We start from the raw sequence: 14,804 nt of genomic DNA, 5'->3' as shown, positions 1-14,804 counted from the left end.
CCCCCCCTCTCTCTCTCTCTCTCTCTCTCTCTCTCTCCTCTCTCTTTCTCTCCTCTCTCTCTCTCCTCTCTCCTCTCTCTCTTCTCTCTCTTCCTCTCTTTTTCTCTGAAAAATGCCCTTCTTATGTGTAGCCCACCACCCACACTCAAACTCACATAGCCTTTGTCGGCGTTTGATGAAAGTTCACACACACACACTCCTATTCTCTCTCTCTCTCTCTCTCTCTCTCTCTCTCTCACTCTCTCTCTCTCTCTCTCTCTCTCTCCTCTCTTCTCTCTCTCTCTTCTCTCTCTCTCTCTCTATCTCTCTTCGCTCTTTTGGTGTTGTAGTAAAACAACTCACTCACTCACACACACACGCACACACACACACACAAACCATACATTGTACTCACTCTCTCTTTTGGTGCTGCAGTAAAACAAATCTCCCTCTCCCTCTCTCTCTCTCTCTCTCTCTCTCTCTCTCTCTCTCACACACACACACACACACACACACACAAACCATACACTCTCACTCACTCTCTTATTGCGATATGGCCCCAGGCCCAGGCCCCCCCTCAACACTAAGTGGCACGGGCACCTCAGGGTGGGATCAAGGGCTGTGGTTGATTGGGGGTTGGATAGGAGGAGGATCATGGGGATCTCTCTCATCTCCTTTTGACTGGGGTTTCCTAGTGATTGGGGATAGGGAGGCACTGGAGCAATCTGAGGCCGCCGAGCAAGTGGAGCAACATGAGGCTTGTAATTTAGTCGAGCAAGAGGAGCAGGATCAGGGTGTCAAGCACGGGAAGCTTTCTGAGACAGGGAAGCCGTATGAAGTTGAAAACTTAGCCGGACAAGAGGATGGTGCTGAGGTTGGAGAGCGGCAATCCGATTGGTTGATTGAGGCACACCATCAGCAACAGGTACAACCAATGGAGAGAGGGCAACAGACGGGGCTTCTCATCGTATCTCTCTTATCTTGCTACTTAGCTATCTCTCATCGCTCTTGCAGGTGAATGAGCCATACATTGAGGTGAAGCGCGATCAAGATAACAAAGTTATATGTTACTTTCGCGCTTCAGAGACATGTCCAAACAAGAAGCGGACCTTTGAAAAGCAAATGGATATGGTGTGACACCTTTAATTTGTACATGGTATCCATGTGGACATTCCAAAAGGTTTGTTAGGGCGGCCTAAGGTTTTATGTAGGCCAACCAATGCCCCTCAGTAAGTCTCACGAGAATGTGAGACGCGTTTCAACAATATTGAGGTTAGAGTGAAAAATGCTCGCAAGAAACATAGAAAGGACTTGAGGAAATAGCTCCCCTTTGCTGGGACAAAGTGCAAGACAAAGAGGATCTCTTATGACACATGGTTCCAGGGCTACATGGAAGCTGAGATGAAGCGATGGGAAGATGGCATGCCACACCACATTTCAATGATAAAAGACAAGATGAAGCATGGCTACAAGGCTTTGGTATGTACACTTGCATTGTTTTTACTGCAAATATTTATATGGTTAGGCAATAGATGATTCCATTTTCCTCGGTAGATGAGAGCGCCGAGCGAAGGGCATGCCAAGGAGATTGTTGAAAAAAACAAAGATATGCATGAGAATGAAACTCCTGTGAATCTTTCACTTTTTGCATTAAAAACCATATTAGGTAAAGTGGGAAAATCCCAATTCCCAGGTTGGACAACTTTCAATATATCATGTACAAAATATAGAGATTTTGTCAAAAATTTGAGTTTTCTTAAGGTCTCATTCCACTTTATGCACATACAATACACAATGAAAACAACTAAAGTACCATGGTTTCAATCAATTGGATTATTAGGAGACAAGTATATTGCATCCATTATCGTTGTCTATGTCTACTGTCCTACTACAACTTATCTCAACATGGAGAGCTTGGTTTCTAGGTCCACCACTTGTCCAAGTTAATGTAAAAGTGACTCAAGGTTCACAACTTGTGAAAGCAAGGATCCATTGAGGAATACAATCCACTTGGCTATTTTTCCTTAATTTATTGCATGTGACATTCAAGCAAGGTCCACTTCTAATCTATAACTTCTTAATTTGAGGCATGGGGCATACATAAAATATGTAGCATATGCTCTATTGCCTCATAGGAAGGTTGGTTTCAAGGTGCACTTATCCATGCTAGCCTATCTTGGAGAAATGATGGAGCTTGCTTCTCTCCTTGTTTCAATGGAGACTAGCTTGGACAAGTGGTGGACCTTTGCTTCTCTCTATGTTTCAATAGAGTTAGCTTGGACAAGTGGTGATCTTGGAACAAAACCCCATGTAAAACATATCATGGGTATTCCAAGTGATTAGAAAGATTACCATTTAAGATATAACCTTATAGGTTGGACAAATGGAGCTTGGCTTGGAGAAATGGTGGACCTTTGATTCTCTCCATGTTTCAATGGAGCCTATCTTGGATAAATGGTGGAGCTTGCTTCTGTCCATGTTTCGATGGAGCCTAGCTTGAACAGTTGGTGGACCTTTGCTTCTCTCTATGTTTCAATAGAGTTAGCTTAGACACGTGGTGGATCTTCAAACTAAGCCAACTACTATCAATGTTTCCTAGCTTGGACAAGTGGTGGAGTGTTTCTCTACTCCATGTTTCAATGGATCTTAGCTTGGACAAGTGTTGGACCTTAAAACAAAAACCCCATGTACAACATAGAATGGATTTTCTAGATTTCAATGGAGTCTAGATTTAACAAATGGTGGAGCTTGTCTTCATCCATGTTTCAATGAAACTAGCTTGGACAAGTGGTGGACCTTGTAACAAACCCCCCCATGTACAACATATCATTGGTTTTCTAAGTGATGGGAAGGAATACCATTCAAGATATAAACTTATAGCTTGGATAAGTAGTTGACTTTAAAACCAAATTCATCATAATACAATGAAATACAGGTTAGCCAATTCCTAAATCTTGAGACCAAACCTCCCATGCTATTAGAGATAATATATTGGATAAGTGGTGGACCTTCTATTATTTTCCCATGCCTAGTTTAGACTACCGGTACACTTTGCAGCTATAAAGGTTGGACGAGTTGTGGAGCCTTGTTTCTATCCATGTTTTAATGGATCCTAGCTTGGACAAGTGGTGGACCTTGGAAAAAAGCTTCCATGTACAACATATATGAGGTTTTCCATGTTTTAATGGAACCTATCTTGGACAAATGGTGAATCTTGCTTCTCTCCATGTTGATTTTGGAACTACCTTAGACAAGTGGTGGAGCTTTGCTTTTCTACTCTTCATAATACAATGAAGTATAGTTGGTTACATGGTGAATCTTAAGGCCAAACCTCCCATTTTACTAGAGATGATAGGTTGGACAAGTGGATCAACCTTCTATCATTTCTCCATGACTATATTGGACAATTAGTAGACCTAACATCTCTCTATGTTGTCTAGAGATAAGCTTGGACAAGTGATGGACCCTGCTTCTCTCTTCCCTTGGTTTACTAGTTTGAAGACTCAGTATATATACTTTCTTAGATCTAGCTTGAACAAGTGGTGGACCTTGTATCCACAATCTTAATTCATTACAAAAAAGTATATGAAAAAATAACATAGGAATCTTGGTTTGAAGGTCAAGCAATTAGGTTCCAAATGCACATAATAATATATTTTCCACCCATAATAAAAGAAAGTTAAATATGTTATTACCAAATTGACAAAGGTAACGTCCAAGAATTCTAGCTTTGCATCTTGTCAGATCTAAATCTTCATCAAGGCGACATGCATGTATACATCAACTTTCAAGCCATTCAAGAATACATGCACTTAGATTCCATAGTTTTGTTTTCAAAGTCTTTTAGGTTCTAAAACTCTTTCACGTAAAGTATGTAATGACAAAATTCTTGAAGCAAACATTTGTGCCCAAGAAAAAGATCCCTCTCACATATTTAAAGTCCATGAATTCTCTGATCCATACTTACAAGTTTTATTTTGACATCAAACATCAATTCTCTCATAGTTACAAATAAATGCAACCTCGATATGAATTGACAAAAAATGAATTTCTTTTACTATATGACCCAACATAGGCCCCAATCAAATAAAAAATGAGTCTCCAAAAATTTGGGTGCACTCTAGCAATACATCAGAGTCCCCTTACAATAGGATGCACTCCAATAGTACATTGAAGTCCCCTTAGAGTAGGGTGCACTCCATTCAAGTGTTCATAAAATTGACACACCTTTGTTTTTTTATAAAAAAGACTATATCAAATTATACAAATGTTGAAAGATACACACTAGAATAAAAAAAGCATCTTATGGCCATATTTATTCAATTCTTTCGTGTTGACAAGTACACACCAAGGACATAATTTGTCTCAGAATCACTATACTGATTTACAATTGTGTTGTATGTATAGACTCTCTTATCTCTTGCATACAACCATCCTACCAACCATGGAATTATGGTTCTCTGCAAGAAGTTTTGAAGTTGCTCGGAAGTTTGCCTCCACATCTTTGGAAATATAAGATATGTCCCTGGCATGTTCCACATCACCCTATATGGAGTGTCATCAAAAATTAAGGTATTGTTTGCATCCAAATCCTCAAATATCTTCCAAATATCACTCAAATTTTTGTGATAAACCCTTGTAAATCCTAACATAATATTTGGATTTTGGCAATTTTTGTTACTCATAAACACCTTGAACTTGGTATACTGCTCAGGAAAACATTTTTGTGTGATGCGTTGCACCCTTGTTAAGTTATAGCAACTCCATATCCATAGCTCAAAGTATTCAGCACAAAAATCCAAAAAACTTTGTGCGTCTGGTCGCACCACATGATAAACTTCATCTTTATCCTCCACAAGTCGCATGTGTTGAGCCCAAGATGGCATAGAATCTCCATGTTTCATTTCAATTGTCTTGAGAAGTAAACCCTCTAGATCCAAGATAAGTACTCTTTTGATGTCCTTGAAAGAAAGTGGTAGGTGATAAGGAGGTGATTCATTCCTTGGACAAGGTCTTGGAGGAGGTTGGATGGGTAATTCAATAGTTTTCTTCAATTTATGCCAGCATATAGCCAATCCATTTTTCTGTAATGGTTCTGAAATTAAAGAACAAGAACACTTAATGCAAACACAACAATAGACATGAGTTTTACATTGTCTACCCTAAGGTTTTATTAGATACCAAAATCCATCTATGATCTACTCATTAATAGAAAGAAAGTCAAATTAAAATCCTGACTCTTTTTTATGCTACACTCTCTCTTAGTCTCAATACCATGGAGGTCAACTAGACTTAAGTCAACTAATAACTACTACTTGTTGTTAAAGGTATGCTTGAAGTGCATAAGGCTTTACCAATGCTCTAGTGTAGAATGGGTATTTAGGTCTCAAGGTCTACCACTTATCCAAGCAAAGATCCATTTAGATATGGAAACCCAATTTTTCTTAATATAATGATATAGAGTGGACAAGTGGTGAATCCTGAGACCAAACCACTCATGCTACTAGGGATAATAGGTTGGACAAGTGGTGGACCTTGAATGTAAACCCCCCATGTACAAAGTATCAGGGGTTTTGGGTATTTCAATCGACTCTAGCATCTTCGAGACATGGTGGAGCTTACTTCTCTCCATGTTTCAATGGAGTCTATCTTGGATAAATGGTGGAGCATCATTCTCTCCATGTTTCAATGGAGCCTAGCTTGGACAAGTGGTGGACGTTTGTTTCTCTCTATGTTTGAACAGATTTAGCTTGGACAAGTGGTGGACCTTGGAACAAAATCCCATGTAAAACATATCATGGACATTACAAGTGGTGAGAAAAAATACCATTCAATATATAACCTTATAGGTTGGACAAGTGGTGGACCTTAACACCCAATTATTATTAATATAATGACATAGAGTGGACAAGTGGTGAATCTTGCGACCAAACCTACTAGGAAAAGTAGGTTGGACAAGTGGTGGACCTTGAATGCAAACCCCCCATGTACAAAATATCACTCATGCTACTAGGAATAATTTGGTATTAAGGTCCATGTTTCAATGGAGCCTAGCTTGGAAAAGTGGTGGACCTTTGTTTCTCTCTATGTTTCAATAGAATTAGCTTGGACAAGTGGTGAACCTTGGAACAAAACCCCCATGTAAAGCATGTCATGGGCATTACAAGTGGTGAGAAAAAATACCATTCAAGGTATAACCTTATAGGCTGGACAAGTGGTGGACCTTAGCACCCAATTCCTCTTATTATAATGACATAGAGTGGAAAAGTGGTGAATTGTGAGACCAAACCTACTAGGGATAATAGGGTGGACAAATGGTTGACCTTGAATGTAAATCACCCATGTACAAAATATCATGGGTTTTGCATATTTCAATGGAGCCTAGCATATAGGAGACATGGTGGAACTTACTTATGTCCATGTTTTAATGGAGCCTATCTAGGAGAAATGGTGGAGGTTCCTTCTCTCCATGTTTCAATGGAGCCTAGCTTGGACAAGTCGTGGACCTTTGTTTCTCTCTATGTTTAAATATGGTTAGCTTGGACAAGTGGTGGATCTTGGAATGAAACTCCCATGTAAAACATATCATGGGCATTTCAAGTGGCGAGAAAGGATACCATTTAAGATATAACCTTATAGGTTGGACAAGTGGTGGACCTTAACACAATATAATGACATAGAGTGTACAAGTGGTGAATCTTGAAACCAAACCACTCATGCTACTAGGGATAATAGGTTAAACAAGTGGTGGGCCTTGAAATAAAACCCCCTAGAGTGTTTCAATGGAGCCTAGCTTGGAAACATGGTAAAGCTTGCTTCTCTCCATGTTTCAATGCAGCCTATCTTGGATAAATGGTGGAGCATCATTCTCTCCATGTTTCAATGGAGCCTAGCTTGGACAAGTGGTGGACCTTTATTTCTCTCTATGTTTGAATAGAGTTATCTTGGAAAAGTGGTGGACCTTGGAACAAAACCCCCATGTAAAACATATCATGGGCATTACAAGTGGTGAGAAAAAATACCATTTAATATATAACCTTATAGGTTGGACAAGTGGTGGACCTTAACACCCAATATTCTTAATATAATGACATAGAGTGGATAAGTGGTGAACTTGGACCAAACCTACTAGGGAAATAGGTTCGACAAGTGGTGGACCTTGAATGTAAACCCCCCATGTACAAAATATCACTCATGCTACTAGAAATAATTTGGTATTAAGGTCCATGTTTCAATGCAGCCTAGCTTGGAAAAGTGGTGGACCTTTGTTTCTCTCTATGTTTCAATAGATTTAGCTTGGACAAGTGGTGGACCTTGGAACAAACCCCCATGTAAATCATGTCATGGGCATTACAAGTGGTGAGAAAAAATACCATTCAAGCTATAACATTATAGGTTGGACAAGTAGTGGACCTTAACACCCAATTCCTCTTAATATAATGACATAGAGTGGACAAGTGGTGAATCATGAGACCAAACCTACTAGGGATAATAGATTGGACAAGTGGTGAACCTTGAATGTAAACCCCCCATGTACAAAATATTATGGGTATTGGGTATTTCAATGGAGCCTAGCAACTTGGAGACATGGTGGAGCTTATTTCTCTCCATGTTTCAATGGAGCCTATCTAGGAGAAACAGTGGAGGTTCCTTCTCTCCATGTTTCAATGAGCCTAGCTTGGACAAGTGGTGGACCTTTCTTTCTCTATATGTTTTAATAGAGTTAGCTTGGACAAGTGGTGGACCTTGGAATGAAACCCCCATGTAAAACATATCATGGGCATTTCAAGATGTGAGAAAGGATACCATTTAAAATATAACCTTATAGGTTGGACAAGTGGTGGACCTTAACACATAGTTCTTCTTAATATAATGACATAGAGTGTACAAGTGGTGAATCTTGAGACCAAACCACTCGTGCTACTAGGGATAATAGGTTGGACAAGTGGTGGACCTTGAATGTAAACCCTCATGTACAAAATTATGGGTTTAGGGTATTTCAATGGAGCCTAGCTTGGAGACATGGTGGAGATTGCTTCTCTCAATTGTTCAATGGAACCTATCTTGGAGAAATGGTGGATCATCCTTCTCTCCATGTTTCAATGGAGCCTACCTTGGACAAGTGGTGGACCTTTGCTTCTCTCTATGTTTCAATAGAGTTAGCTTGGACAAGTGGTGGGTCTTGGAACAAAACCCCTTTGTAAAACATAGCATGGACATTACAAGTGATAGGAAAAATATCATTCAAGATATAACCTTACAGGTTGGAAAAGTGGTGATGGACCTTGACAAGTGGTGAAGGATACCATTTAAGATATACCCTTATAGGTTGGACAAGTGGTGGAACTTAACACCCAGTTATTCTTAATATAATGACATAGAGTGGATAAGTGGTGAATCTTAAGACCAAACCACTCATGCTACTAGGTATAATACGTTAGAGAAGTGGTAGACCTTGAATGTAAACACCCATGTACAAAATATCATGGTTTTAGGGTGTTTCAATGGAGCTTAGAATCTTGGAGACATGGTAGATCTTGATTCTTTCCATGTTTGAATGGCACCTATCTTGGAAAAATGATGGAGGTTACTTCTCTCCATGCTTCAATGGAGCCTAGCTTTGACAAGTGGTGAACCTTTGCTTCTCTCTATGTTTGAATAGAGTTAGCTTGGACAAGTGGTGGACCTTTGCTTCTCTCTATGTTTGAATAGAGTTAGCTTGGACAAGTGGTGGACCTTGGAATGAAACCCCATGTAAAACATATCATGGGCATTTCAAGTGGTGAGAAAGGATACCATTTAAGATATAACCTTATAGGTTGGACAAGTGGTGGACCTTAATACATAGTTCTTCCCATATAATGACATAGAGTGTACAAGTGGTGTATCTTGAGACCAAACCACTCGTGCTACTAGGGATAATAGGTTAGACAAGTGGTGGGCCTTGAAATAAAACCCCCCATGTACAAAATAAAATGGGTTTAGGGCATTTAAATGGATCCTAGCTTGGAGACATGGTGGAGCTTTCTTCTCTCCATGTTTCAATGAAGCCTATCTTGGAGAAATGGTGGAGCATCCTTCTCTCCATGTTTCAATATAGCTTAGCTTGGACAAGTGGTGGATCTTTGGTTCTCTCTATGTTTCAATAGAGTTAGCTTGGACAAGTGGTGGACATTGAAACAAAACTCCCATGTAAACATATCATGGGTAGTTCAAGTTGTGAGAAAAAAAACCATTTAAAATATAACCTTATAGGTTGGACAAGTGGTGGACCTTAACACCCAATCCTTTTTAATACAATGACATAGAGTGGACAAGTGGTGAATCTTGAGACCAAAGCTATCAAGCTACTAGGGATACTAGGTTGGACAAGTGGTGGATCTTGAATGTACATCCCCTATGTACAAAATATCATGGGTTTAGGGTGTTTCAATGGAGTCTAGCATATTGGAGACATGGTGGAGCTTGCTTCGCTCCATGTTTCAAGTGGTGGACCTTCAATTATTTTCCCATACCTAGTTTAGACAACCCATACACTTTGCAACTATAAAGGTTGGACGAGTGGTGGAGCTTTGTTTATTTCCATGTTTTAATGGATCCTAGCTTGGACAAGTGGTGGACCTTGGAAAAAAGTCCCCCTGTACAACATAGCTGAGTTTTTTCATGTTTTAATGGAAGAGAGATTTGACAAATGGTGGAGCTTGCTTATCTCCATGTGGATTTTAGAACTAGCTTGGACAAGTGGTGGAGCTTTGCTTTTCTACTCTTCATAATACAATGATGTATAGGTTGGTTACATGGTGAATCTTAAGGCCAAACCTCCCATCTTACTAGAGATGATAGGTTGGACAAGTGTTCAACCTTCTATCATTTCTCCATGCCTATAATTAGACAATTAGTAGAACTAGCATCTTTCTATGTTGTCTAGAGCTGAGCTTGGACAAGTAGTGGACCTTGCTACTCTCTTCCCTTGGTTTATTAGTTTGAAGACTCATTATATATACTTGCTTAGATCTATATAATTACTCATTAGTTAGGTTACAAGTAGGTATGTAATTTGTTAGCCCCAAGGGACTTTGAATATTGAATAGTAAGAAAGTCAAGTGCTGGTTTGAAGATCTTTTGCTTATCTAAACTAGACTCTAACTCAATAATAAGTCTCTTAAGTTCCACGAATTGTCCTATCTAGGCTCCAAAAGAGTCTTAATTGGTTTGTGCTAGATTCTAACTTCCTTGATGGGGTAGAATCCTAGAAAAATGAGGCACTATAAGTTTTACCTTAGCTCAAATGGATTTTCACTTAAACTAGACTGCAATTTGGCACTCTAGTATCTTTGTCTTGATGGAGTTTAACACTAGATACATAGTAGTGATATTTAAGCTTCATGTCTCTTCACTTGATCGAGATATGAGACCATACTTTCAAGGTCACCACTTGTCTTACCTAAAGACCAATGTGAGACATGGGAGCAAGAAATCCATCCGATATTGTTTTAAGGACTATTACATAGACAATCAATAACTTAAGTAAAGCAAAAAGACTTGGATCTTTCACAATTAATAACTTAAGTAAAGCCAAAAAGACTTGGATCTTTGACAGTTTTTTTCAAACTAAAAAAGCACAATCTCATGCTAACAAAACTATAAATCACAATTGAAAGTTTTGAACGAGAAAAAGATCAGCAATCTTATAAGAAGGATACTTTTCATTTCATTTGATGATTACAAACTAAAAGAAAGTCTCTCAAGAAATTGATAAACAAAAAATGTAGGTGACTGCTTCATTATTTTGAGCAAACATATCAAAATCTCTATTGATTGAGCTCCATCTAGTAGTATCCTTTGTAAGATCCTGCAGGAAGGAATAAAAAGAAAGATTTGTTAGATACCATGCACATGAGTGTTCAAGTATGTGTATCAAGAATATATGACATGTCACTAGTACCTTAGGGTTGCTTTCTATCCAGCCTTAGAAGATTGTTCTCAGCTTTCACCTTATTTATATAAGCCTTTGCTGTGGTTGCCTTCAAAACTCCTTTTGTGTTACAACCCAATTGCCTAGCTAAAGTGGTCAATTGTGACGCCTTCATGCTTTCAATGGGTGTACGCTCCTTTGCTAAGATCTCTTGTATTTGGGCTCTTCTCATTTCATTGCGGTGGCTTGTGTCACTTGCATTTTCAATGATAGTTTCATCCCTGTCACCTTTTGCAGGTGGTATTCTTCTTGTAAAGAACACCTTAGCTGACCAAACATCATTTTTTTGCTTCCAATACTCCATGATTTGTTTGTATTCACTATCATTTGTCACTATAGGTTGTCCATAACGATTAGAAGCAATTAAATCACGCACATCCCTTCTCTCATCAAGCTGAATCAAGTATGGCAGTAGCTCCTCCAAGAGCATATTGTCAACCATCTTCTCAGCATCAAATTGTGGTGGAAAAATGCAATTGTTTGCTGGTGAAATACATCCCTTGTAAGGAGAGTCATCAATAAGCACTGTTCTTTGTGGATCACATTCAAACCCCATGGCAATTTTGGCTAGAGGCTTGAACATTGCCTCAACGTTTGGATTGTCGGGTCTAAACAATTTTTGAGTTTGAGCGGTGTAGCAAACATCTTGCGACCAAATTGCAAAGAAAGGCAATGTATCCTCAGCTAAGTTGTTTAGTGCTGCAAGGATTTGATACACATTATTCCTAGTAGCTGTCGACCAAATTGCAACATTAAACCTCTGTAAAATAGTCTTCAAGAATTGGATGCAACCTGGCCTGAGTATAATATATCTTTTTGAATCCATTTGCACTGAGTTGTGGTGTGAGGATGGTTGAGGGGAACGTTTCAACAATAGACCATTTAAATCCAATATAATTGTAAGCATGGATTTCTCAACATCTACGCTACATGACGTAGTACCAATTGGCAATAGCTCGTGAGTGGACTTTTCAGTCTCTTTTGATGTATGTTGCATTTTTGAAGCATCGATTTCTTGGTTCTCATTATTGGAAGCTTGCTCAAGTTGCACAACACTAGACTCTAGTATAGAAATATCATCCATCTTGGGCACTTTAGAAACCATAGAATCTATGGATTCTATAGTTGTTGACTGAACCATAGGAGCATTATCCATCCCAGTTTGTGAATCTAAGAAAACACACACACAAATGGTATCTCAAAACCACTAGAATTTTATTCACCATATTTATATGTAGAACTCCTAGTAAGAAATTTTTTAAGGTAAAGTCGTTGTTAGAATCCTTGCAACCATTTTCAGCATTCGTACACCAAACACCACTTGTCTAAAATACAATCTACTAACTCAACATTTTCCATCCTACACTTTATTAAAGATGAGTACTTAAAGTGAAAACTAAAAGCCACCCTTGTTGAGGAAACATGGATACAAGGTCCACCAAATGTCCAACCTAGACTACAAGCAAACAATTAGAGATTTGGCTTAGATTTGGATTCAAAGGCCACCACTTATTCAAGTAAGATAACTCCACTTGTTTAAGACAGTAATGTTTGAAGCCCCACCACTTGTCCAACCTAGACATTGATTAAATTTTGGTAAGATTTATCACAAATCTAGAGTAGAATCAAGATTCTATGGCCAAGGTAGTCAAATAAGTTAGACAACACACAAAGCATAAGAGCACTTTAGATTCTCGTTGAGCATAAACTAAACAATAATCAAATGTTATATTCACTTGAGATTTCATCCATGAAAAATGAAAATGATGCATGTACTTGAGATTTCCATCCATGTACAATACTTTACAATGTCAAGTAAAGTTATAGTCAGCAAACAACTCTTCTCCTGCTTCAACTTGACAAATAGTCTCAATGCATACATGGCCATATTCTTCTGACTTGATGTGTGAAGAGGTGCATTTATGCCAAGGTGGCAAATTTGGATCAAATGTATAGCGTACGTTGGGACAGACATTTGTACTGTGAGAACTATTTATATAGCCCGACACGTTTCCTTCTTCTACACAACCAATAATGTATGATTGATCTTCCTCTTCTTCTATGTTTGGATCCTCTAGAAGAGAATATTTATAAGCTCTTGGAAAAATTTTGCATATCTTTTTCCAGTCTTGAAATCTATACTTATGCCCTCCATAGTTTAGAATAGTCAAACCACTTTCCAGGGTAGTATGCACAAATAGCCCATAACCAGCTCCTTCAATACATGAAAGTCGCACTTCAAAATCCACACCGTTAATATGGAAAATTACATCTTTGGGAATAGGAAAAGTTGGTGTCCCAAAAGGATCTTCATGCCAATCATAGTGTGAAATACATCTAGTTTTTATATCACTTAACTCCTTTGTGTCTGCAAAAAGAAGAAAATATTATGCATAAAATAATGACAATATCAAAGAAAGATATCATTATTTTATAGTCCAATAGGTCTATTGTATGGAAGACTTAGAGTGCCTCTTACATGGTGCCTCCAAGGTTTCCAAAAAATAAAATCATTGGAAAAAAAAAGGCCACTGTGTCTCCAATCTATTGCCCATTTGAAGCATAGAGAGAACCAAGGTCCACCACTTGTCCAAGCTAGACATGGAGCATTGACACAAGATCCAACACTTATCCAAGAACCCTATAGTATATGTGGTAACATGGGATGCATTGATGCAACAAAAGTAGTCTAGCCTCCTCATCCATCTCTTTTTTCTTGTAGCCTAGAGGGATTAGTTTCAAGGTCTATCACTAGTCAAAAACTACACATAGAACATTGATACAAGGTTCCACCACATGTGAAACCTATCATCTCTAGTAGCATGGATGGTTTGATATCAAGGTTCACTGCGTGTCCTACCTATACTCTATTGTAGCATAGAGATTCTGGTTTGGTGGTACTACACTTGTCCAAACTTGGCTTGTTGTTGATATCTGGAGGTAATCAAGGGTCCTCCACTTGTCCAAGTTAGGCATATAAAACAATTGCAAGGTCCACCATGTGTACAACATATGATTGATTATAGCATGCATGGTCTTATTTCATGGGCAACCATCTTCTCTCCAACATGTGTCCAACCTCGGCTCCATTGAAGCATGGAGAGAAGCAAGGTCCACCACTTATCAAAGCTATTATTTTCTCCCAGTGCTTTCAAAACCCATAATACGTTGTACATGGGGGGGGGGGGGGATTCTTGTTTCAAGGTCCACCACTTGGCTAAGATTGGATCCATTGAAACATAAAGAGAAGCAAGCTCTACCATTTTTCCAAGCTAGGTGCCATTGAAACATGAAAAACCCATAATATGTTGTATACGGGGGGTTTTTTCACGGTCTACCACTTGTCTAAGCTATGGTCCATTGGAACATGGAGAGAATCAAAGCTCCACCACTTTTCTAAGCTAGGATCCATTGAAACATGGAGAGAAGCAAGCTCCATTGTTTGTCTAAGCTAGGCTCCATTGGAACATGGAGAAAACAAGCTCCACCACTTGGTGCTAGAGATTTGGTCCACCACCTTTGCCTTCATGTATGGAGATAATAAAGAGTGCAATGCTTCTCTAAGCTAGGGACATAAAAGAGTTTCAAGGTCCACTACATATACGATCTATGATGGGTTGTAGCATGGGAGGTTTCATTTTAAGGTTGACCACTTCTCCAGCTCCGCTTGTCCAACCTCAGATCCATTGAAGAATGGAGAATAAAGGTGTACCAACTCTCCAAAATAGGCAAGAAAATCTCTATAAAACCCATGAATTGTTAATATATGCTATGCTGTGGAGTTTTGTTTGAAGGTCCACTCCTTATCCAAGCTACAATCCATTGAAGCATGGAAATAAGTAAGATATAT

At 38.8% G+C, this 14,804-nt stretch overlaps 1 protein-coding gene across 1 annotated transcript; it reads left to right on the top strand.

The window, feature by feature from the left end:
* Positions 1-532: 532 nt before the first annotated feature.
* LOC147434975 (uncharacterized) lies at positions 533-1,116 on the top strand. Its single transcript, XM_086490405.1, has 2 exons — positions 533-904; positions 994-1,116. The coding sequence occupies exons 1-2, from the start codon at positions 533-535 to the stop codon at positions 1,114-1,116; spliced, it is 495 nt and encodes a 164-aa protein (XP_086346531.1).
* Positions 1,117-14,804: the final 13,688 nt, after the last annotated feature.

Source organism: Adiantum capillus-veneris, chromosome 19 (genome assembly GCF_014529385.1).
Source record: "Adiantum capillus-veneris isolate H3 chromosome 19, ASM1452938v2, whole genome shotgun sequence".
Classification (NCBI taxonomy): Eukaryota; Viridiplantae; Streptophyta; class Polypodiopsida; order Polypodiales; family Pteridaceae; genus Adiantum; species Adiantum capillus-veneris.
This window is presented reverse-complemented; position numbering and strand designations above follow the sequence as displayed.